Below are 22,996 nucleotides of genomic sequence, written 5' to 3'. Positions count from 1 at the left end.
CACCACTCTCTTAACTTCTCTCTTTTTCTCCATATACTCTTCCCTCCTTGCATCACTTCTACTTTGTAAAAACTTCTCATATGCTAACTTTTTCTCCCTTACTACTCTCTTTACATCATCATTCCACCAATCGCTCCTCTTCCCTCCTGCACCCACTTTCCTGTAACCACAAACTTCTGCTGAACACTCTAACACTACATTTTTAAACCTACCCCATACCTCTTCGACCCCATTGCCTATGCTCTCATTAGCCCATCTATCCTCCAATAGCTGTTTATATCTTACCCTAACTGCCTCCTCTTTTAGTTTATAAACCTTCACCTCTCTCTTCCCTGATGCTTCTATTCTCCTTGTATCCCATCTACCTTTTACTCTCAGTGTAGCTACAACTAGAAAGTGATCTGATATATCTGTGGCCCCTCTATAAACATGTACATCCTGAAGTCTACTCAACAGTCTTTTATCTACCAATACATAATCCAACAAACTACTGTCATTTCGCCCTACATCATATCGTGTATACTTATTTATCCTCTTTTTCTTAAAATATGTATTACCTATAACTAAACCCCTTTCTATACAAAGTTCAATCAAAGGGCTCCCATTATCATTTACACCTGGCACCCCAAACTTACCTACCACACCCTCTCTAAAAGTTTCTCCTACTTTAGCATTCAAGTCCCCTACCACAATTACTCTCTCACTTGGTTCAAAGGCTCCTATACATTCACTTAACATCTCCCAAAATCTCTCTCTCTCCTCTGCATTCCTCTCTTCTCCAGGTGCATACACGCTTATTATGACCCACTTCTCGCATCCAACCTTTACTTTAATCCACATAATTCTTGAATTTACACATTCATATTCTCTTTTCTCCTTCCATAACTGATCATTTAACATTACTGCTACCCCTTCCTTTGCTCTAACTCTCTCAGATACTCCAGATTTAATCCCATTTATTTCCCCCCACTGAAACTCTCCTACCCCCTTCAGCTTTGTTTCGCTTAGGGCCAGGACATCCAACTTCTTTTCATTCATAACATCAGCAATCATCTGTTTCTTGTCATCCGCACTACATCCACGCACATTTAAGCAACCCAGTTTTATATATATATATATATATATATATATATATATATATATATATATATATATATATATATATATATATATATATATATATATACACATATATATATATATATACACACATTTCTGAGGAATGCTGATATAAAATATTTTTGATGAACAAATGATTTATTATGGTAGGACAGACCCTTGCTGTTATTATAGTGAGACTGACCCTTGCTGTTATTTTTTTAGGCCCCATTGAGGGTAGTGAGGTTGAATCTTAGTTCCTGGCCCTGGTGTGGGTGCTGGGAATTCAGTCAGCATGTGTGTGTGTATGTATATATACACCACAATCACTGAGACGCTGAGCTAGCGTACTCAAGTAACATGTTCCACTCAGTCATATGTGCTTGGAACTTGCGAATAGCCAATTTTGCTGCTGCTATCTTTGCTGTCCTGTAATTCTTGCCTTTGCCACACACGTCTGGTAAACCATCAATCTGTGTGCACAGAAAATACAAATAATACAGTAGGGCCCCACTTATACAGGAGGTTACATTCCAGGCTACTGCTAGAAAGCAGATATTGCTGAAAAGCAGAAAGTCATTTTTTTTCCACTTACATGCAAGATAACAAGTTTACACTAACATACATTAAATTAGCAATAGAACTAGGCATTAAAAAACAATAAAAAGTAAAATACACACACAGTACACTCATTATTTAGCTCAAAATATTTGTAGTCTTAATGTAGGGCAAAAGGTGTGTTGTATTTACTGTAAGAAGTCAGGTGTGGGTAGGTGTGGTAGCCCTCCTGGTCACCCCACCCACACATAATATACTATGATGCTTAAAGCGCCCCAGAGTGATAAAATGCATATACAGGAAGGCCCCACTTATACGGCTGGTTGGGTTCCAGGCTACCGCCATAAAGCGGAAACTGCCGTAAAGTGGAACACCCTTTTTTTCCACTTACAAATGCATACAAACACTAGATAACAAGTTTACACTAACATATATTAAGTTAGCAATAGAACCAGGCATCAAAAAACAATAAAAAAGTACAATACACACATAGTGCACTCATTACTTACCTTAAAATATTTATAGTCTTAATCTAGGGTGAGACAAGTAGTATTTATTGTAAGAAATCAAGTGTGGTATGTATGGTAGTCAGCCAGGCTACCATACCAGGCCACCCCACCCACACATACAATTCTATGATATTTAAGCATCCCAGAGCGATAAAATGTATATACAGTTCACTCATTACTTACCTTAAAATCTAGGGTAAGAAATCAAGTGTGGTATGTATGGTAGTCAGCCGGGCTACCATACCAGGCCAACCCACCTACACATAATATTCTATTATATTTAAGCATCCCAGAGCGATAAAATGTATATACAGTTCACTCATTACTTACCTTAAAATATTTGTAGTCTTAATGTAGGGTCAGGAGTAAGTAAATGAGATAAAACAAATAAATGAGAGAGAGAAAGAATGAGTGCGTGAGAGAGGACAGGCGCAGAGTTATGTAAACAAACCAGGCGAAGGTAAGTTTTGTAAACGAAGTGTACACGTCTGGTTTGTGTACAAGTTACATTGTGTACAGGTTGTCTCTACATTGATACGGTAGAATAAATAAAGAAGAACACTCCCATTCTCATGTAACATCATTTTGAGAAGAAATGATGCTCTGAGTGAAGGCAATGGAAATAAGTCACTCTGACTTTTTTGGGTTATCCTCGGTTCTCTACACATATGTTGTTATGTATGATAATCTATGTAACTGTATTTGTGTATACCTGAATAAACTTACTTACATACATACGAAAGGAATAATTTTCTACAGTTACCCCCAGTAACACATTTTCTCTTATGTTAGTTTAGAGAAAATGTTATTCTTGGCATCACTTGTACAAGTTATCTGGCTACCACATCTCATATTTATGTTTATTTATTCTATTGTAGGGTGTATTTATCATCTTTTTATGTTATGTATAGTGTTTATTATATAATTTTGAAAAAAATATCATGGATGGATTAATGAAAATGTGTATATTAACGTAATATACAACATTTAATGAGACTCGGTGATTATTATTATTATTATTAGCATTTCTAATATGGCGTCACTTGTGCAAGTCGTCTGCTACCACATCTCATATTTATGTTTATTTATTCTATTGTGGGGTGTATTTATCATCTTTTTATGTTATGTATCGTGTTTATTGTATAATTTTGAAAAAATATCATAGATGGATTAATGAAAATGTGTATTTAACGTAATGTACGACATTTAAATGAGACTCGATGATTATTATTATCATTACTAATATGACGTCTGGAGACATAAGACACTCTTACTGATTTTAATGTGTACCTGCATGCCAGCACAGTATGTAAGTTTATTTAAGTACAGGTATACATAAGTATAATTATCAGAGTATATATAAAATATGAAATAACTTTTAAAAACATTTGAAATTTTGGAGTTTCCAGACAAAATGGAGAGACGTAGTGCTTACTGAGCTCACGAAGAATGTAAACAAACAGGGTGGGGCGCGGTGACCATATTAGAAAGTCAGGTGGGGGGAGCCGTATAGCGAGTTTTGGTCATAATTTGAAATGACCTTATTAGCGGAACGCCGTAAAGTGAAATGCCATAAAGCGGGGCCCTCCTGTACAGTACACTCATTACTTACCTTAAAATATTTGTAGTCTTAATGGTCTTAACCCTTTGATTGTCGCAAGCCCCAATCCTGAAGTGTCTCCTGGTGACGCAAAATATTTGAAAAAAAAAATTATTTTTTCTTACGAAAATGTTAAGATAATTTTTCTGATTGTTTTAGTCCAAAAAAAAATTTGTGCCATCAGTACTTACCGAGATATAGAGGCTTGAAGTTTGCAGAAAATGAGCCGCGTATGGCAACAGTGGCAACTGCCGCTCACCCAGTAAACTTTGGTTTACTTTTGTTCGAAGGTTTCTTGTTTTTTTCACTATTTTATTTTTTCACATAACTTTTATGGCCTGTGAGACCCAAGTACAGTGGACCCTCGCCTAATGATATTAATCCATTCCTGAGAGCTCAACGTTAGGCGAAATTATCGTTAGGGGAATTAATTTTCCCCATAAGAAATAATGGAAATCAAATTAATCCATGCAAGACACCCCAAAGTATGAAAAAAAAAAATTTTTACCACATGAAATATTAATTTTAATACACACAAACTGAAGAAGAGATGTACAATACATGACACTTACCTTTATTGAAGATCTGGTGATGATTCATGGGATGGGAGGAGGGGAGTGTGTGGATGGTCTTAGTGTTTAGAAGGGGAATCCCCTTCCATTAGGACTTGAGGTAGCAAGTCCTTTTCTGGAGTTACTTCTCTTCTTCTTTTAATGCCACTAGGACCAGCTTCAGAGTCACTGGACCTCTGTCGCACAACATATCTGTCCATAGAGGCCTGTACCTCTCGTTCCTTTATGACTTTCCTAAAGTATTTCACAACATTGTCAGTGTAAGTCACCAGCACGGCTTGCAATAGCTGTGTCAGTGTGATTTTTATCAAAAAAGGTTTGCACTTTAAGTCACATTGCACACATTTCCTTAATCTTTGAAGTAGGCAACTTCTTCAATTTCTCTCTCCCCTCCTCCAAAGCAGTTTCCTCAGGTCTGGCCTCTTGCTGTTGAAGATGATCTAGCAGCTCATCAGTGGTTTGTTCTTCATTGTCCTCCTCCACCAACTCTTCCACATCCTCCCCACTAACCTCACCAATATGAGCACTAGTTCCAGGCATTTTTTCCTGTTCACCTGGGTGTTAGTCAACTGTTGTGGGTCGCATCCTGGGGGACAAGATTAAGGACCCCAATGGAAATAAGTTAGACAGTCCTCGATGATGCACTGACTTTCTTGGGTTATCCTGGGTGGCTAACCCTCTGGGGTCAATCGTTTCTCGGTAATTGTTTCATGTTAAGCCATACCAACAACACACTCTCCACATCTTTGAGTAATACAGCTGATGGTGGTGCAGCAACAGCAACAGCTGACTGTGGTGCAGCAACAGCTGACCATGGTGCAGCAGCAGCTGTGGTGCAGCAGCAGCTGACTGTAGTGCAGCAACAGCTGACCGAGGTGCAGCAGCAGACTGTGGTGCAGCAGCAGCTGTGGTGCAGCAGCAGCTGTGGTGCAGCAACAGCTGACTGGTCCAGCAACAGCTGATGGTGGTGCAGCAGCAGCTGACTGTGGTACGATAGGATTTCTCACCCTTTTTACCACAGGGTTGGCACTAGAAGCTTTCTTGGGGCCCATGGTCACTTATTTTGCACGTGAAATCACTAAAAACGCTGTGATAATATGAAATGTTCCGATTGTATGCTTGGATGTGACCGCGGAGGCTGGCTTGTAAACACTGCCACCCACGGAACAAGTGAGGCTGGCTCAGGCCACACGTGGACGCGTCTCGGATGAATTGCGTTGAGCGAGTTTTTTAGCACTAGGCGAGGCAAAATTTTTGTGTTAAAATGTATCGCTAGGTGGATTTAACGTTATGTGATGCCATCATTAGGTGAGGGTCCACTGTATAGTGAAATGTTCATATATACACTCGTTAAATGTAATACAATTACAGGTCTCCCTCAACATTCATGTTTTCAACTTTTGCGGGCTTCACACATTAGCGAATTCCCAACCGCCAAATTCCCAGCCTCCAAATTCCCAGCCGCCAAATCATATTTGAGTTTCCCGCCACCTGCGAGCATGTGTATGCATGTGAGTGTGTGCATGTGTGAGTGTGTGCATGTGTGAGTGTGTGCATGTTTGAATGTGTGCATGTTTGAATGTGTGCATGTGTGAGTGTGTGCATGTGTGAGTGTGTGCATGTGTGAGTGCATGCATGTATTTGTGTGAATGAGTATGAGAGAGAGATATGGAAAGACATCATATCTCAGTAACAGTACCAGCTCGTAACACCGGTAATACCTATACTATTGTACAGCATCAAACTTCAATCTTTAATAATTTTCTATCTCATTGCAGCAAAAAAAATATAAAAATTCGCTTATAAATACATTGAAAACAACATACGTCAGATTTTTCCTGTAATATATTTGTCAGATGCAAATGATTTTAGCGCAAGGTTGATGAAGTCATACACAAATAACCCGCACATAGAAGAGAGGAGCTTACAACAACATTTTGGTCCGACTTGGACCACTTATAAAGTCACACTAACAGAAAAGACAGAAGGAGTATATAGAGGCCAGCAGACAGTGATGGGAGCAAGAGAGGTAGTGGTGGAGGTAGTAGTGGTGGAGGTAGTAGTAGTAGTGGTAGTGGAGTCAGTTAAATACTAAGAAAGAGGAGCACTGCAAGTGAGCTAGGGGCCCACAGGGGGTAGGAGCAAGAACACAGAGGGGGAGGGGGCAAATAATGAAAGAACAAATACCCAAGGCAGAAGAAAGAAAACCCAAAGGAAAAAGAGGAAAGAGGAAAGGGGAAAAGGGAGAAGGGGAAAAAAGAATCAGGTTAAGTCACGGGCATTCTGAAGTTTGGAGCATTTTACAGTGTAATGGGAAAGGACGGCATCGACAGAGACAAGGCCAGGACTAAGATTCATACAAGATAAGTTGCGTATAAGGGAGGATTCAACCAAACTGTGACTGTGAAAGTTAAATGCAGGGTAGACAGTTTTAGCAGAAGACCAGTCAATAGGATGATTGTGATCTCTGACATGACAGAAAAGAGCATTGTTGGTGTTAGCAAGCCTAACACTACTTTTGTGCTCCTTAAGTCTGTCAGAAAGAGATTGGCCGGTTTCTCCAAAGTAATGAAGAGGACAGGAGGAACAAGAAATAGAGTAGGCACCAGTAGCATCTATAGAGGGAGGAGAGGTATGAAAGACCGGAAATGTAGGGAAGGCAGAGGACAGGAGAGTTCACGGGAGTAGAGAGTTTGGGAGAGAAGAAAGTTCATTTAGCACATGAGAAGGCAGAGTCAATGAAATGAGAAGGGTAGTCAAGATGGGAAAATGAATTATGAAGAGTGGAAATTTCTGATTCAAGGAATTGAGGATCACAAATGCGGAGAGCATGGAGAAAGAGGGAAATAAGAACATTTTTCTTGACAGAGGAAGCATGATAAGAAAAGTAGTGAATGTGCATGCCACTGTGCATAGGCTTGCAGTAAACGGAAAAGGCAAACCCTGTATCTGAGCAGTGGACATGAACATCAAGGAAATGAAGCAAGGAATTAGATTCCCATTCAGATTTAAATTTAATGGAAGGGGCAAGATTATTAAGAGCATCAAGAAATGGTTGGAAGAGATTAGAGTCATGAGGCCAAACAGCAAAAATGTCATCTACATAGCAGAGCCAGAGTGAAGGGCGCACATCAGTAGTAGGAAGAAGAACAGTCTTGAAGTATGTATTCCATGTAGAGATTAGCAAAAACAAGAGATAGAGGAGAGCCCATAGTGACACCGAAAATTTGAGAATACTACTTACCTTGGAAGGAAAAGAAATTTGAGTCCACACAAAGGTGGATAAGATCAAGAAAAACATCAGTATGTATAGGGAGATTAAGTAACCCTTCACTGGCCTTCTCTCTGAGAAAATTAAGGACATCATCAAGAGGGACATTAGTGAAAAGGGACTCAATGTCAAGACAAAGCATCTTACAGGTCGGGAAAGAGCGAACCCATTCAATGAAGTCTTGAGAGTGACGAAGGTGGGCAGGAGAAAAAGTGCCAAGAAAGGGAGTGAGGGTTTTAGCCAGCCAAGAAGCAAGAGAATAATAGACAGAACCTCAAGAGGATATGATGGGATACAGAGGAAACATATCCTCTAAAGGTTTTGTCTCTTATTCTCTTGCTTCTTGGCTGGCCAAAACCCTTATATGATTCGTCCACCCGGCCGTACTGGATGCGTCTGTGTGAACGGATGTACACAAAGGCTCACACACAACATTCAGAGCATCAGTGCGGCATCACCCCACAGGTTCATACGATATATTTCATAATAATCCACAATGGGCCCAAAGAAAGCTCCTAGTGCCAGTCCTTTGGTAAATAAACACGATAGAATTCAAGAAAAAATTCATAGCAAAGTACCAAAGTGGAGGAGGAAGAGAGAGGGGAGAATGTGCCTTCTTCAGTGATTCTACGATATATACGATACTAAAGCAGCAGGTATCGATAAAGGCTACAGCACCAGCCAGCTATAAAGTGTAGCATTAACAGTGTAGCAAGTAAGTTAAGTGATTAAGTGATAAAAAAAAAAGACACGAAAGTAACTCTCCAATGTTGTTGGAGGTGTATAGGACCACTGAACATATGCTGCCCTGCTATCTTCTGCCACCTTAAACCTCTGCCAGCATCTCCTCCATCAAACTAATTAAACTAACCTCTCAACGGTAAGTGTAAATATTTATTATTTATAAATTAAAGTGTAAATATTTCTTATTTATACATTACGTACATTGTTTCAGTGTGAACAGTGTTGGTGGCTTCTGCTGCCGCCTCTACTACCACTAATATGTACGGCTTCTCTCAGTGGCCCTTATAAACCCAACACCACCACCACTTACTCCTCACATACATTATGACATATTTTATTAATTCTAAAGTATAAATCAAGCTTCTATGTTACTTATATTGCTTATTATGTCATATTAGATGAATTATGATAGATAAATAAGCTGTAGAGATGATATTAGCGTCATATACCTGGAGTTTACCTGGAGAGAGTTCCGGGGGTCAACGCCCCCGCGGCCCGGTCTGTGACCAGGCCTCCTGGTGGATCAGAGCCTGATCAACCAGGCTGTTGCTGCTGGCTGCACGCAAACCAACGTACGAGCCACAGCCCGGCTGATCAGGAACTGACTTTAGGTGCTTGTCCAGTGCCAGCTTGAAGACTGCCAGGGGTCTGTTGGTAATCCCCCTTATGTGTGCTGGGAGGCAGTTGAACAGTCTCGGGCCCCTGACACTTATTGTATGGTCTCTTAACGTGCTAGTGACACCCCTGCTTTTCATTGGGGGAATGGTGCATCGTCTGCCAAGTCTTTTGCTTTCGTAGTGAGTGATTTTCGTGTGCAAGTTCGGTACTAGTCCCTCTAGGATTTTCCAGGTGTATATAATCATGTATCTCTCCCTCCTGCGTTCCAGGGAATACAGGTTTAGGAACCTCAAGCGCTCCCAGTAATTGAGGTGTTTTATCTCCGTTATGCGCGCCGTGAAAGTTCTCTGTACATTTTCTAGGTCGGCAATTTCACCTGCCTTGAAAGGTGCTGTTAGTGTGCAGCAATATTCCAGCCTAGATAGAACAAGTGACCTGAAGAGTGTCATCATGGGCTTGGCCTCCCTAGTTTTGAAGGTTCTCATTATCCATCCTGTCATTTTTCTAGCAGATGCGATTGATACAGTGTTATGGTCCTTGAAGGTGAGATCCTCCGACATAATCACTCCCAGGTCTTTGACGTTGGTGTTTCGCTCTATTTTGTGGCCAGAATTTGTTTTGTACTCTGATGAAGATTTAATTTCCTCATGTTTACCATATCTGAGTAATTGAAATTTCTCATCGTTGAACTTCATATTGTTTTCTGCAGCCCACTGAAAGATTTGGTTGATGTCCGCCTGGAGCCTTGCAGTGTCTGCAATGGAAGACACTGTCATGCAGATTCGGGTGTCATCTGCAAAGGAAGACACGGTGCTGTGGCTGACATCCTTGTCTATGTCGGATATGAGGATGAGGAACAAGATGGGAGCGAGTACTGTGCCTTGTGGAACAGAGCTTTTCACCGTAGCTGCCTCGGACTTTACTCTGTTGACGACTACTCTCTGTGTTCTGTTAGTGAGGAAATTATAGATCCATCGACCGACTTTTCCTGTTATTCCTTTAGCACGCATTTTGTGCGCTATTACGCCATGGTCACACTTGTCGAAGGCTTTTGCAAAGTCTGTATATATTACATCTGCATTCTTTTTGTCTTCTAGTGCATTTAGGACCTTGTCGTAGTGATCCAATAGTTGAGACAGACAGGAGCGACCTGCTCTAAACCCATGTTGCCCTGGGTTGTGTAACTGATGGGTTTCTAGATGGGTGATGATCTTGCTTCTTAGGACCCTTTCAAAGATTTTTATGATATGGGATGTTAGTGCTATTGGTCTGTAGTTCTTTGCTGTTGCTTTACTGCCCCCTTTGTGGAGTGGGGCTATGTCTGTTGTTTTTAGTAACTGTGGGACGACCCCCGTGTCCATGCTCCCTCTCCATAGGATGGAAAAGGCTCGTGATAGGGGCTTCTTGCAGTTCTTGATGAACACAGAGTTCCATGAGTCTGGCCCTGGGGCAGAGTGCATGGGCATGTCATTTATCGCCTGTTCGAAGTCATTTGGCGTCAGGATAACATCGGATAGGCTTGTGTTAATCAAATTTTGTGGCTCTCTCATAAAAAATTCATTTTGATCTTCGACTCTCAGTTTGGTTAGCGGCTTGCTAAAAACTGAGTCATATTGGGACTTGAGTAGCTCACTCATTTCCTTGCTGTCATCTGTGTAGGTCCCCTCTTGTTTAAGTAGGGGCCCAATACTGGACGTTGTTCTCGATTTTGATTTGGCATAGGAGAAGAAATACTTTGGGTTTCTTTCGATTTCATTTATGGCTTTTAGTTCTTCCCGCGATTCCTGACTCCTAAAGGATTCTTTTAGCTTAAGTTCGATGCTTGCTATTTCTCTGACCAGTGTCTCCCTACGCATTTCAGACATATTGACCTCTTTTAGCCGCTCTGTTATTCTTTTCCGTCGCCTGTAAAGGGAGCGCCTGTCTCTTTCTATTTTACATCTACTCCTCCTTTTTCTTAGAGGAATAAGCCTTGTGCATACATCGAGTGCCACCGAGTTAATCTGTTCTAGGCATAAGTTGGGGTCTGTGTTGCTTAGTATATCTTCCCAGCTTATATCGGTTAGGACTTGGTTTACTTGGTCAAACTTTATGTTTTTGTCATTGAAGTTGAATTTGGTGAATGCTCCCTTGTGACTAGTCTCATTATGTCGGTCTGGGGCTCCACGCATACATGTCTGAACCTCAATTATGTTGTGATCTGAGTATATTTTTTTTGATATGGTGACATTTCTTATCAGATCATCATTGTTAGTGAAGATCAGGTCTAGTGTATTCTCCAGTCTAGTAGGCTCTATTATTTGCTGGTTTAAATTGAATTTTGTGCAGAGATTTAAAAGCTCATGTGAGTGTGAGTTTTCATCAGAGCTGCCTCCTGGTGTTATTACTGCAACAATATTATTTGCTATATTCCTCCATTTTAGGTGCCTTAAGTTGAAATCCCCCAGGAGCAAGATGTTGGGTGCAGGAGCTGGAAGATTTTCCAGACAGTGGTCAATTTTTAACAGCTGTTCCTGGAATTGCTGGGATGTTGCATCCGGAGGCTTGTAGACTACCACAATGACTAGGTTTTGGTTCTCGACCTTTACTGCTAAAACTTCCACTACATCATTTGAGGCATTAAGCAGTTCTGTGCAAACAAGTGACTCTGCAATGTACTGGCCAACCCCCCCCCCTTTTGCCTGTTCACTCTGTCACATCTGTATAGGTTGTAACCTGGGATCCATATTTTGTTGTCCAAGTGATCTTTTATGTGGGTCTCAGTGAAAGCCGCGAACATTGCCTTTGCCTCTGCAAGCAGTCCACGGATGAAAGGTATTTTGTTATTTGTTGCTGGCTTTAGACCCTGTATATTTGCAAAGAAGAATGTTATCGGACTGGTGGTATTGTTGGTACTGGGGGGGGGATTTTTTTTCCGGCATTAGTATCTGTATCTGTTGGTTTGGAGTGGAGGCCATCGACTGTGGTTCCACTCCAGGAATGACTAGATTTGGTGTACGATTTCTGCCATTTCCTGCCAGTTTTTTTTTCTTCCTGGCACTAAAAAACCTCTCCCTCTTGAGTGGCTGTGGCTACCCAGGTTTTCCCATGGCCTGGATGTTTTGTATCTTTTTGTCCCCTTTAGATGGTATGCCTGGCAATTTAAGTTATAGCACAATCTTTCCTGTACTGAAGAGGTACACAGTTCAGGGTGAAAAAGCTTACAGGAAGGGAGTTTGCATTTTCCTGTTGTCATATGGGCATGGCATTTTCTAGGGTGGTCATAGTTGCACGTCCCATCTGTTTTTCCAGATTTCCCATGCCAGCAGATACCAAGTGCATAGTATGTGCACAGGCTTGGTTTCCATTTGCCTTGGGTTTCTGTGACTGTATTCTCTGTTGGTGCATGTTTCCCTGTCTTACTTCTATCCTCCCTAGCACCAACAATGGAGCTCCCACCAGTTGTTTTTGGTAATATATCCTCACTATTGCTAGTGGAGTCCTCTTGTTTGCTATTTCCTGCGGTATTTCTAGTTTGCAATATTGGTTTTATCTTATCTTTGACTACACTTGTTTCCCTACTATGGCTCCTGTCCCCTATGAGGTCATTTATATGTATTCCTTCCTGCGTATAATTCCCGACTACCTGGACAAAATCTCCAGCTTCACCATTACTGTCTCCCAGGACAGCACCTCCAGCTTCACCATTACTGTCTCCCAGGACAGCACCTCCAGCTTTACCATTACTGTCTCCCAGGACAGCACCTCCAGCTTCACCATTACTGTCTCCCAGGACAGCACTATCAGCCCCACATTTACAGACTACCAGGACATCACCTCCAGCCTTACAGTTTCTGACTACATGGCCAGTATCAAGGGCAGTACCATTCAGCCCAGACTTTTTATGTTCCCATCTGTTGTAGAAAGCTTCCAGGTTTTCTATGAAAGCAGCTTTGATGTTGTCCTCTTTTAATACCCTTGTGATTTTAGTCCACAGATTTCCCTCATTTGGGCATACCCAAAAACACTTCCCTGTTTTAACACTGCTTGTAGCTAGTCCTTGGATATCTGCACAAGGGGCGTGACACCAATTTCCACAAAAATGACAATTTACCCATGTGGAAGCCCGTTTGTTTGACTGACCACAGACTACACACAGCTTCATAATGATTTGAATGGTTGATTTACTGCAATTCTACTAGCAACCTCTTGAATATTCTATTAATAACCTCCTTAAATGAAGCTCTAGCTATTTGTATTTCTGTTTCTAACTGTTTTTGTATATTGGACAGCTTTCCGTGCATGTTCCTGATTTATATTTAATGTTTGTGTTTATAAGGGCGCCTACAACCCCATCCGTTTACAGTCTGCTTTACTGTCCAACGAAACCGTTTGAAACCAGTCAAGGGTTCGGACCAGTGAAGGGTTCGGGCCAGTCGATCTGATCTGATCAGTGGGTCACTTATTTAAAACATACTGGTCGGTGATTTGAGCTAACACATGAAGGATCTACTGGAAATTATCTACCCGAGTAATATGTGATTTGATTGATACAAAAGTATAACTTGCGTGTTGAAGAAACCGGTGACTGCTGGCAACTCCTACAATGACGAACGGTCGACCTCAACCCTTGTTTATCAATCGCTGTATCTAGCTTTTTTTTTTTTTTTTTTTTTTTTTTTTTTTTTTTTTTTTTTTTCGTCTCCACCACAATAAATGCTATATTATCACTATAGTTGACTGGTGGAAATTTTGGAGGAAGGACGCTTTTTCTGTAGTAATAATTGCTTCTCGTTGTGTATATTGCGAGCGCTGGTAACTACAGATTATATGAAATTCACAGTATACGTCTGGTATTTCAAGAAAAAAGAAACTAATGAAAGTCACTCCACTCCACTAAGTACCATTATAATACTGGTTAGTTGCTACTACAACACTGTATTCTGCTATTCACTGGTATCACTAGATTATATGCGAGTACACTAGCAAGCCAGGAAGATAATAAACTCGCCTCCCTCTCACCTCCTACCAGTCTGCCATACACCAACAAGTCTCTTCAATAAAGGTTAACCCTTTCAGGGTTTCTGACATACTAGTATGGCTTACGTACCAGGGTTATTGATGTACTAGAACGCCTAAATTCTAGCACCTTCAAATCTAGTGAGAGAAAGCTAGTAGGCCTACATATGAAAGAATGGGTCTATGTGGTCAGTGTGCACAGTATAAAAAAAATCCTCCAGCACACAGTGCATAATGAGAAAAAAAAACTTTGACCGTGTTTTTGGTTTAAAACAGCGACTTTGCATTGTACAGTGGACCCCCGCATAGCGAACGCCTTGCATAGCGAACATTCCGCATAGCGAACGCTTTGATCGCTAAAATTTTGCCCCGCATAGTAGACAAAAACCCGCTCAGCGAACTTCGTCCGAGACGCGTCCAATGTGCGGCCTCAGCCAGCCTCACATGTGCCGCCTGTCCCATTGTTTACCAGCTAGCCTCCGCGGTAACATTCAAGCATACACTCGGAATATTTCGTATTATTACAGTGTTTTCGGTTCTGTTTGTTGAAAATAAGTGACCATGGGCCCCAAGAAAGCTTCTAGTGCCAACCCTGTGGTAAAAAGGGTGAGAATTAGTATGGAAATTAAGAAAGATTTTGAAGGGTTTGGGGCTAACCCTGAGAAGCCTATGCCAGTTGTGGAATCCATTGTGCCTACTTCAAAAATTAAGGAAATGTGTGCACAGTGGGTTGAACTGCAAACCTTTATGGATGAAAATCACCCTGACACAGCTGTTGCAAGGCGTGCTGGTGACTATTTCAATGACAATGTTATGGCCCATTTTAGACAAATCGTAAAGGAACGGGAGGTACAGAGCTCTATGGACAGAAAGAAGTCCAGTGACTCTGAAGCTGGTCCTAGTGGCATTAAAAGAAGAAGGGAAGTAACCCCGGAAAAGGACTTGCCTCCTCAAGTGTTAATGGAAGGGGATTCCCCTTCTAAACACTAACACTCTCTCTCCCCTCCTCCCATCCCATCAATCATCACCAGATCTTCAATAAAAGTAAGTGTCATGTAATTGTGCATGCCTTTTTCAGTTTGTGTGTACTAAAATTAACATTTTTTTGTGGTAAAAAAATTTTTTTTTCATACTTTTGGGTGTCTTGCACGGATTAATTTTATTTCCATTATTTCTTATGGGGAAAATTAATTCGGATAGCGAACATTTCGCATAACGACCAGCCCTCTTGCACGGATTAAGTTCGCTATGCGGGGGTCCACTGTATTTTCATGTGGTAGTTATGGTTGTATTCTAGTTTTCCTGGTCTTCTTTTATAGAATGGAAGACATATTACATAAATTGAGATGATTTTGATTGGTTTCATTATGAAAAATACCTTGAAATTGAGCTCAAAGTAGCAGAAATATTCGATTTTTACTAAATTTCAAAAGTAAACAAATCATGCCAAGCGTCTAATACACGTCAACTGGTGAGTCTAATATTCTTTCACAAGTGCACTGATATTATTTATACCATTTCTACACCACTTCTACACTAATGCAGTAGTCTGTATAACAGTAAATCTTCTATTTTTTGTGAGAATAAAAATTCAAAGTGGAAAGCAAATGAGATGTTAGAGGGGCCTGCGGACATGACTAATGAACAGAGAAAATGTTATTTTAGTGCCAGGAACGTTTGTATTGCTTATTCTGGACCCTATTTGGAAATTGGCATCTTCTGAAATTTGTGTGAAATTGGCAAAATTACCAATTTCTGACCGCTTTATTGGATACTTGAAATCGGTAAATGGGTGGTTTCTTGTACTCATTTGACAGAAAAAAATGAAGTTCTAGCGAAATAGATATGATTTTTGTTGACTAGTACACTGAAATTGGCCAAAAATAGGGCTCAAAGTGGGCAAAATCGCCGATGCCTAAACATTGTTGAGACCGCTAACTTTGCGAGAGCATAATTCCGTAAGTTTTCCATCAAATTTCAAATTTTTCTTGTCATTATGATCAGGAAAAGATTCTCTATCATTTCATAAGAATTTTTTTTTTTTCCGAAAAATTTTCGACCCTGAGAACGAGTTTAGGAGAGGGCCTCTCGACCCTGAAAGGGTTAAGTGTGATGTTAAATGTTCATTTATCTATTTTATTAGTGCTTTATATTTATTTGTCATTTTTTTTGTATGTAAATCTATATTTAATCTTTAAAAAAAAATTATTTTTTGTTAATTTAATACTTTTGGGTGTCTGAAATGGATTAATTAGATTTCCATTACAGTGGACCCCTGGATTAAGTCATCATCAGAATAAGTAATATTCAGAATAAGTAACGTTTTCTCGTCAAAATATTGGCTCGGTAAACGTCACCGAACTTGGTATAAGTCATTCGTCTGGAACGTGTCCACGTGGCCTGAGTAGCCCCAACACTCCATGTAGAGCCAGTGTAACATTGTTTACCAGCCAGTGAGGATGATTCCACTCATTCATACGATAAATTTTGTATTATTCTATTCTTTTTAGTGCTTCAAACTGCTAAATAAGCCACCAGGCCCAAAGAAAGCTTCTAGTGCCAGCCAGCCCTTTGGTAAAGAGCTGAGAGAGAAAGAGGAGAATGTGCTTTTCAGTGATTCTGCAATACATACGATACTAAAGCAGGAAGAGTCGATAAAGGCTACAGCACCAGCCAGCAATAAAGTGCAGCATTAACAGTGTAGCAAGTAAGAGAGATTTCGTTCGGATTTTTAACCCCGGAGGGTTAGCCACCCAGGATAACCCAAGAAAGTCAGTGCATCATCGAGGACTGTCTAACTTATTTCCATTGGGGTCCTTAATCTTGTCCCCCAGGATGCGACCCACACCAGTCGACTAACACCCAGGTACCTATTTGCTGCTAGGTGAACAGGACAACAGGTGTAAGGAAACGTGTCGAATGTTTCCACCTGCCGGGAATCGAACCCGGACCCTCCGTGTGTGAAGCGGGAGCTTTAGCCACCAGGCCACGATAAGCAATTAATCGATAGAAAAAGGACAGCACGAAACTGACCCCCCCACTATTGTTGGAGGTATACAGGGCTACTGACTAACACCGCTGCCTCTGCTGTTGCCTTCACCACAACTATGTATGGCTTATCTTTCAGTGGCCCTTATACACTCAACAACAAACAACACACCATCACTTGTGACATTCTCAATGCCATATTTTATTCATTCTAGAGTATATATCATGTCTCTATGTTATTAATATTGTTTATTATGTCATATTAGATAAATTGTGCTAGATAAATAAGCCATTCTCCATAGGGAAGTGGAACAGAATTCTTCCTCCGTAAGCCATGTGTGTTGTAAAAGGCGACTAAAATGCCGGGAAGCAAGGAACTAGTAACTCCTTCTCCTGTATATATTACTAAATTTAAAAAGAGAAGCTTTCGTTTTTCTTTTTGGGCCACCCTGCCTTGGTGGGATACGGCCGGTTTGTTGAAAAAAAAAAAAAAAAAAAAGCCATAGAGCTGATATTAGTGTCATATTGAAGGACTATCTTGCCCTGTCTCCCAACACTATTCCTAACATATGGCAGAAAAAGACCTCTCTGAAACACTTTTTTGAGTGACGGGGAACCAGCGACTCTCAAGCTGGCCCTAGTGGCATTAACCCTTTCCGGGTCCATCCCATAGATCTACGGCTTTACGTTCAGGGTCCAAACTGTAGATCTACTCCAAAATTCTAGCGGCGTCAAATTTAGCGCGAGAAGGGTGGTAGGCCTACATCTGAGAGAATGGGTCTAGGTGGTCAGTGTGCACACCATAGAAAAAATCTGGAAGCCCGCATGGCAGTGTGGGAACGCCTGCAAAGTAGCTTTATTCATAGTGCCTGGCGGCAAGGAAGCTCTCACTCCCCACTCACTCTCCGGGCTAATTCTGAATCTCCTCTTCACAACTTACAGTTCTAAGACTGATGGAAGTGGAGCTGAAGATGAATTCTATGGTTTTGAACCATATGGCACCATTGTGCCATATGGTACAATGGTACCATATGGTACAATGGTGCCATGTCATACAATGGTATCATATGGTACAATGGTATCATATGGTACCATATGGTACAATGTGCCATATAGTACATTGTACCATATGGTACATACCATATGGTACAGGGTACAGGGTACAGGGACCCTAATGGAAATAAGTCTGTCTGACTTTTTTGGGTTATCCTAGGTTCTCCAAACATATGCTGCTAAGTCTGATATTCTATGTAACTTTATTTGTGTATAACTAAATAAACTTACTTATGATGCCACATGCACTTGAGTAAGTTTATTTAGGTGTACAGAAATACAATTACATAGATTATCATACATAGCAGCATACGTATAAATTCCTAGGATAACCCAAAAAAGTCAGGGTAACTTATTCCCATAGTTATCCCTGTATCTGTACCATATGGTGTCCTGTACTGTATCGTACCCTGTACCATATGGTACCCTGTACCATATGGTACCCTGAGCCATATGGTACCCTGAGCCATATGGTACCCTGTACCATATGTTATCCTGTACTGCACGGTACCCTATACCATATAGTACAATAGAATATAGTACCGTGTACCATATGGTCAATAGGTGTTGGCGGCACGAGACACCAGCCAAGACTGAGTGAGTGGCGACATAAGCTAGCTACTGACTCAGCAGTTTCTGAGACAAAGCACTTTGTCATTCACCTCAAAGAACATGTGGAGTTCCTGTACATTTGTAAATATATAATAGATTACTAATATACAACATTTTTGCATATTTTTGTTGTAAACAACTATTGTAAACAAAATAATGAAAATATTAGTGTGTTTATTGTGTTGAATACAACAGTACCATATAGTACCATATGGTACAATGAACCATATGGTATCATTGCACTGTATGGTACAATGTATCATATGGTACCATTGCATCATATGGTACCATTGTATAATATGGTACCATTGTACCAAATGGTGCCATTGTACCATATGGTACCATTGTATCATATGGTACCATTGTATCATGTGCCATTGTACCACACAACCATATGGTACCATTGTATCATATGGTGCCATTGTACCATATGGTACAATTGCACCCTATGGTACAATTGCACCCTATGGTACAATTGCATGCTAAGGTACAATTGCACCCTATGGCACCACTGTACCATATGGTACTATATGGTACCATTGTGTTCAACACAATAACCGCACTAATACTTAAATCATTTTGTTTACAATAAACTTGTAAACAAATTTTGTAAGCAATATAATGATAAACAAATTAGTGCAGTTATTGTGTTGAATACAATGAGTGTACACTTATACAATATACATTATACTGGTCTCACAGGCCACAAATGTTATTAGAAAAAGAAAAAGATTAGAAATGAAAAGAAAAAGTATAAAAAACCTAAAATAAAAAAATGGGATTTTGCGGAAGTCACTGATGTTGCCGCCACCCGGTCATTTTGGGTCAACTTCCCGCTGCTGTATCTCAGTAAGTACTGATCAGAATTTTTGTTTTTTCTTATTACCTTCACAAAAATATACTCTTCAATTCTGTAAGAAATTTTTTTTTTTTTTTTTTCAAAATTTCTTGGACACTGGAGCACCACTTCAGATTTTGGCCTTGGACCCTGAAGGGGTTAAAAAACAAAGGAGGGAAGTAACCCAGGATAAGTACTTGGTACCTGAAGTCTTTATGGAAGAGGATTCCCCTTCCAAACAATAGTAAACTCCTCCATCCTCTCGCCTCCTCCTGTCATCCATACATCACCATGTCCTCAATAAAGGTAAGTGTGATTTTATTGTTTTATTCTTCATGTATCATTGTTTTCTGTGTAGGTAAATGTATATTTCACTTAGAACTTTTTTTTAATACTTTTGGGAGTCTGAAACAGATTAATTGGATTTCCATTATTTCTTATGGGGAAACTAATTCAGAATAAGGCAGATTTGGGATAAGTCACTCTTTCTGGAACAGATGAATTGCGTAATCCAGGGATTCACTGTATTTCTTATGGGGAAAATGGTTTTTGTCATTCATGAATTCCACCATTCAGCAGATTCTGTGGAACGGATTAATCATGAAACTTGGGGGTTCACTGTACAGTGGTACCCCAAGTTTCGTACAGCTCATAACTCAAGCAATTATGTAAGTGTATTATTGCAAGTGCTTTTGTAAGTGTATTTTTGGGGTCTGAAACAGACTAATCTAATTTACATTACTCCTTATGGGAACAAATTTGTTCGGTAACGGCACTTGGACAGCCTTCTGGAACGAATTATTTCCCAACTCTGGGTACCACTGTATAATGTAGTGATAACTTACATTCACAAGGTAGTTACTTCATATATAATGTAGTGATAACTTACCTTCACGAGGTACTTGGCATCCTCATCATTTTTGAGCCGAGGAACTTTCTCAAACTTGGGTTGAGTGGGCAGGACCTCATTGACTAGCTCAATAAGTTGACGAACACAGTTGACGGGGACGTCTACCAGGCAATGATTCAATGACTCTCCCAGTAACACTCTGATTACTCCCCATGTTTTCTGCATACATATAATTGATCATTAAAAATACATGCTGTATTATACATGAAATACTGAAAATAATGTATGAACTGAACATACAAACAAATGTTCACTTCACTTCCTTTAACCCGTAAACGGTCCAAACGTATATGTGAGGGAAAAGTTCAATAGATAGGAGTAGCGAGGGAGTACAGTGGACCCCCGCATAACGATCACCTCCGAATGCGACCAATTATGTAAGTGTATTTATGTAAGTGCGTTTGTACGTGAATGTTTGGGGTTCTGAAATGGACTAATCTACTTCACAATATTCCTTATGGGAACAAATTCGGTCAGTACTGGCACCTGAACATACTTCTGGAGTGAAAAAATATCGTTAACCGGGGGTCCACTGCATATAGTAACAATAGTTTCATTGCCGGCTACTTGTTAAGGTAGGGTAAGTCAAGCTCCCGCTATTCCCGCCTTTTTTCCCCCTCCCCAAAAGTGATAGTTTGCTTGCCGGCTACTTGTTAAGGTAAGGCAAGTCTAGCTCCCGCTATTCCCGCCTTTTTTTCCCCACCCGGAAAGTGATAGTTTGATTGTTGGCTGCTTGTTAAGGTAGGGTCAGTCTAGCTCCCGCTATCCCTTCCCCTCCTTCTTCCCCCCCCTTCGAAAGGTGACGTGTGGGGCTCCGGTCCAAACAGTAATCAATAGACTCACAGCTCCCAGAACTACTGTAAGTACATGCTTGCCTTGTATTCTAGTGGATTTATTGGTTAAAAGCTTCACTTTTGACCAATAATAAACTTAGTCCTTTCAGTCTTGCTCTAAGTTGATTGTTGTAATAATCACCACATCTTTTAGGTATTGTACTTATCATGGAGAGTGATTTCTTAAGCAGTGGGTAACCTGTCTATCTTTCCAGCTTGGATGACAGAGAGGGTCACCTGCCAATCAACGAGTAGAACTGATGGAGATGGACTAACGTCCTGAGACTTCCCCTTTTTGGATTTAATTACCTGTGCACCTGTATGAAATTGCAGGACGTAGCCCCTCATCATTGCAGCGGTAAAGAACCTGCTTTCCTATCATCGGGATAGAATACTCACAGCAATACTGTGAAGAACGAACCGGTGGGTTGTAACCAACACCTGCGACCTCCCCCTCCCATCATCAGCAACTGCTACGATTTCAACAACACTCAGTGTAACCAACACCAGACACCCCTATATATATTAGCGTTGAGTTCAAATGTTATTTTATTCATTTAATTTTTCATTTTTCTTTCAAATAGGATATACCTTTCATGTTTTATTGTTTTATGTTTGCTTTAATAAATAATAAAGTGTTTATCTTTGTGAATTATTTCTTTTTCTATTCATTAATTTTCCTGAGTAGGAGCCAGCCTTGGTAATACTGTCTGAAGTTGTTACAGGGCTGAGTAAGACTTCACAAGTGGCGACCTTGCCAGGATCAACTCGACTGAATCAAGATTCAACTCCATCTCGAATCTACCATTGGAACTTCAACGCTGCATACCACAGACGGTTACCACCAGCCATGAGTAATCATTCTCTATGGTAGGACTACAGTACAGGTATTTAAAAGGTTTGGTGATTGTTATAGTCTCAATTTATTGTAAGTCAAGTCAAGGCAGGAATACTAGTTAATTCTGCCATCTATTTTTGTGTGAGCTTGAAACACTTTGGAGGATTAGACTCTAGGGACCCAAGATTTTCCAGTGACAATTTGTTTCATTGAGCTCTTTATTTTATCAAGAGAACTGTCGTTGGACACTCTTGATTTGTTGGTGAGAAGATTGGATGGTCAAGTGACCCCATTCTACTTACTGTTTGCTCGGAGCCAGCATAGAACCCTTCATTTTAATTAATACATAATGTTTAATTGAAGTAGGGATTGAGCCCTCTGATTTATTTACAGTTTGAGCGGAGCAGGAATTGAACCCTCCATTTTTGTTAATACCCGTTTCATTTTCCCCTGGTAGTTTAAGTTATTCTTGCAAATATGGAGGAATACCAGTTTTGGATGAATGCTGGAAGTAAGTTAGGAATAACAGGGAAAATTTTAGAATCTTTCATTAGTGCTAAGATCCAGGAAAGACTTGAAAGAGAGAGAATTGAGAGAGAAGAAAGACAGAAAGGGAAAGAGAAGAGAAAAAGGAGAGAGAGAGAACTGAGAGAGAAATCCAAGAAAGACAGTTAGAAAGAGAGAGAGAAGACAAAAAGGAGCGTGATAGACTTGATCGTGAGGAGAGAGCTAGAGTACGTGAGGAACAAGCTAAGATACGTGAGGAACAGGTTAAATTAAGAGAACTTGAGGAAAGAGCAAAGGATAGAGAAGTTGAGGAAAAAGCCAGAGAACATGAGTTAATAGAGAGAGAAAAGGATCTCAAGCTCGAAAAATCTCGCCTTGAATTAGAGAATAAAAAGTTAACTTTTACACAACAACAATTTGAGGAAGGAGTAATGGAACAACGTGCAGTC

General features: G+C 40.4%; 1 protein-coding gene across 1 annotated transcript; it reads right to left on the bottom strand.

Moving 5' to 3' along the window:
• Positions 1-1,229: 1,229 nt before the first annotated feature.
• Positions 1,230-20,528, bottom strand: LOC128685664 (uncharacterized; the record flags this gene model as incomplete). The annotated part of the gene is made up of 2 exons (XM_070080076.1): positions 1,230-1,571; positions 20,349-20,528. Coding segments are annotated over 2 exons (327 nt in total), but the record flags the coding sequence as incomplete, so codon positions are not given.
• Positions 20,529-22,996: the final 2,468 nt, after the last annotated feature.

The sequence above is a fragment of the Cherax quadricarinatus genome, unplaced genomic scaffold, assembly GCF_038502225.1.
Source record: "Cherax quadricarinatus isolate ZL_2023a unplaced genomic scaffold, ASM3850222v1 Contig131, whole genome shotgun sequence".
Classification (NCBI taxonomy): Eukaryota; Metazoa; Arthropoda; class Malacostraca; order Decapoda; family Parastacidae; genus Cherax; species Cherax quadricarinatus.
Note: the sequence above shows the minus strand (reverse complement) of the source record. Positions and strands in the feature narration are given on the sequence as shown.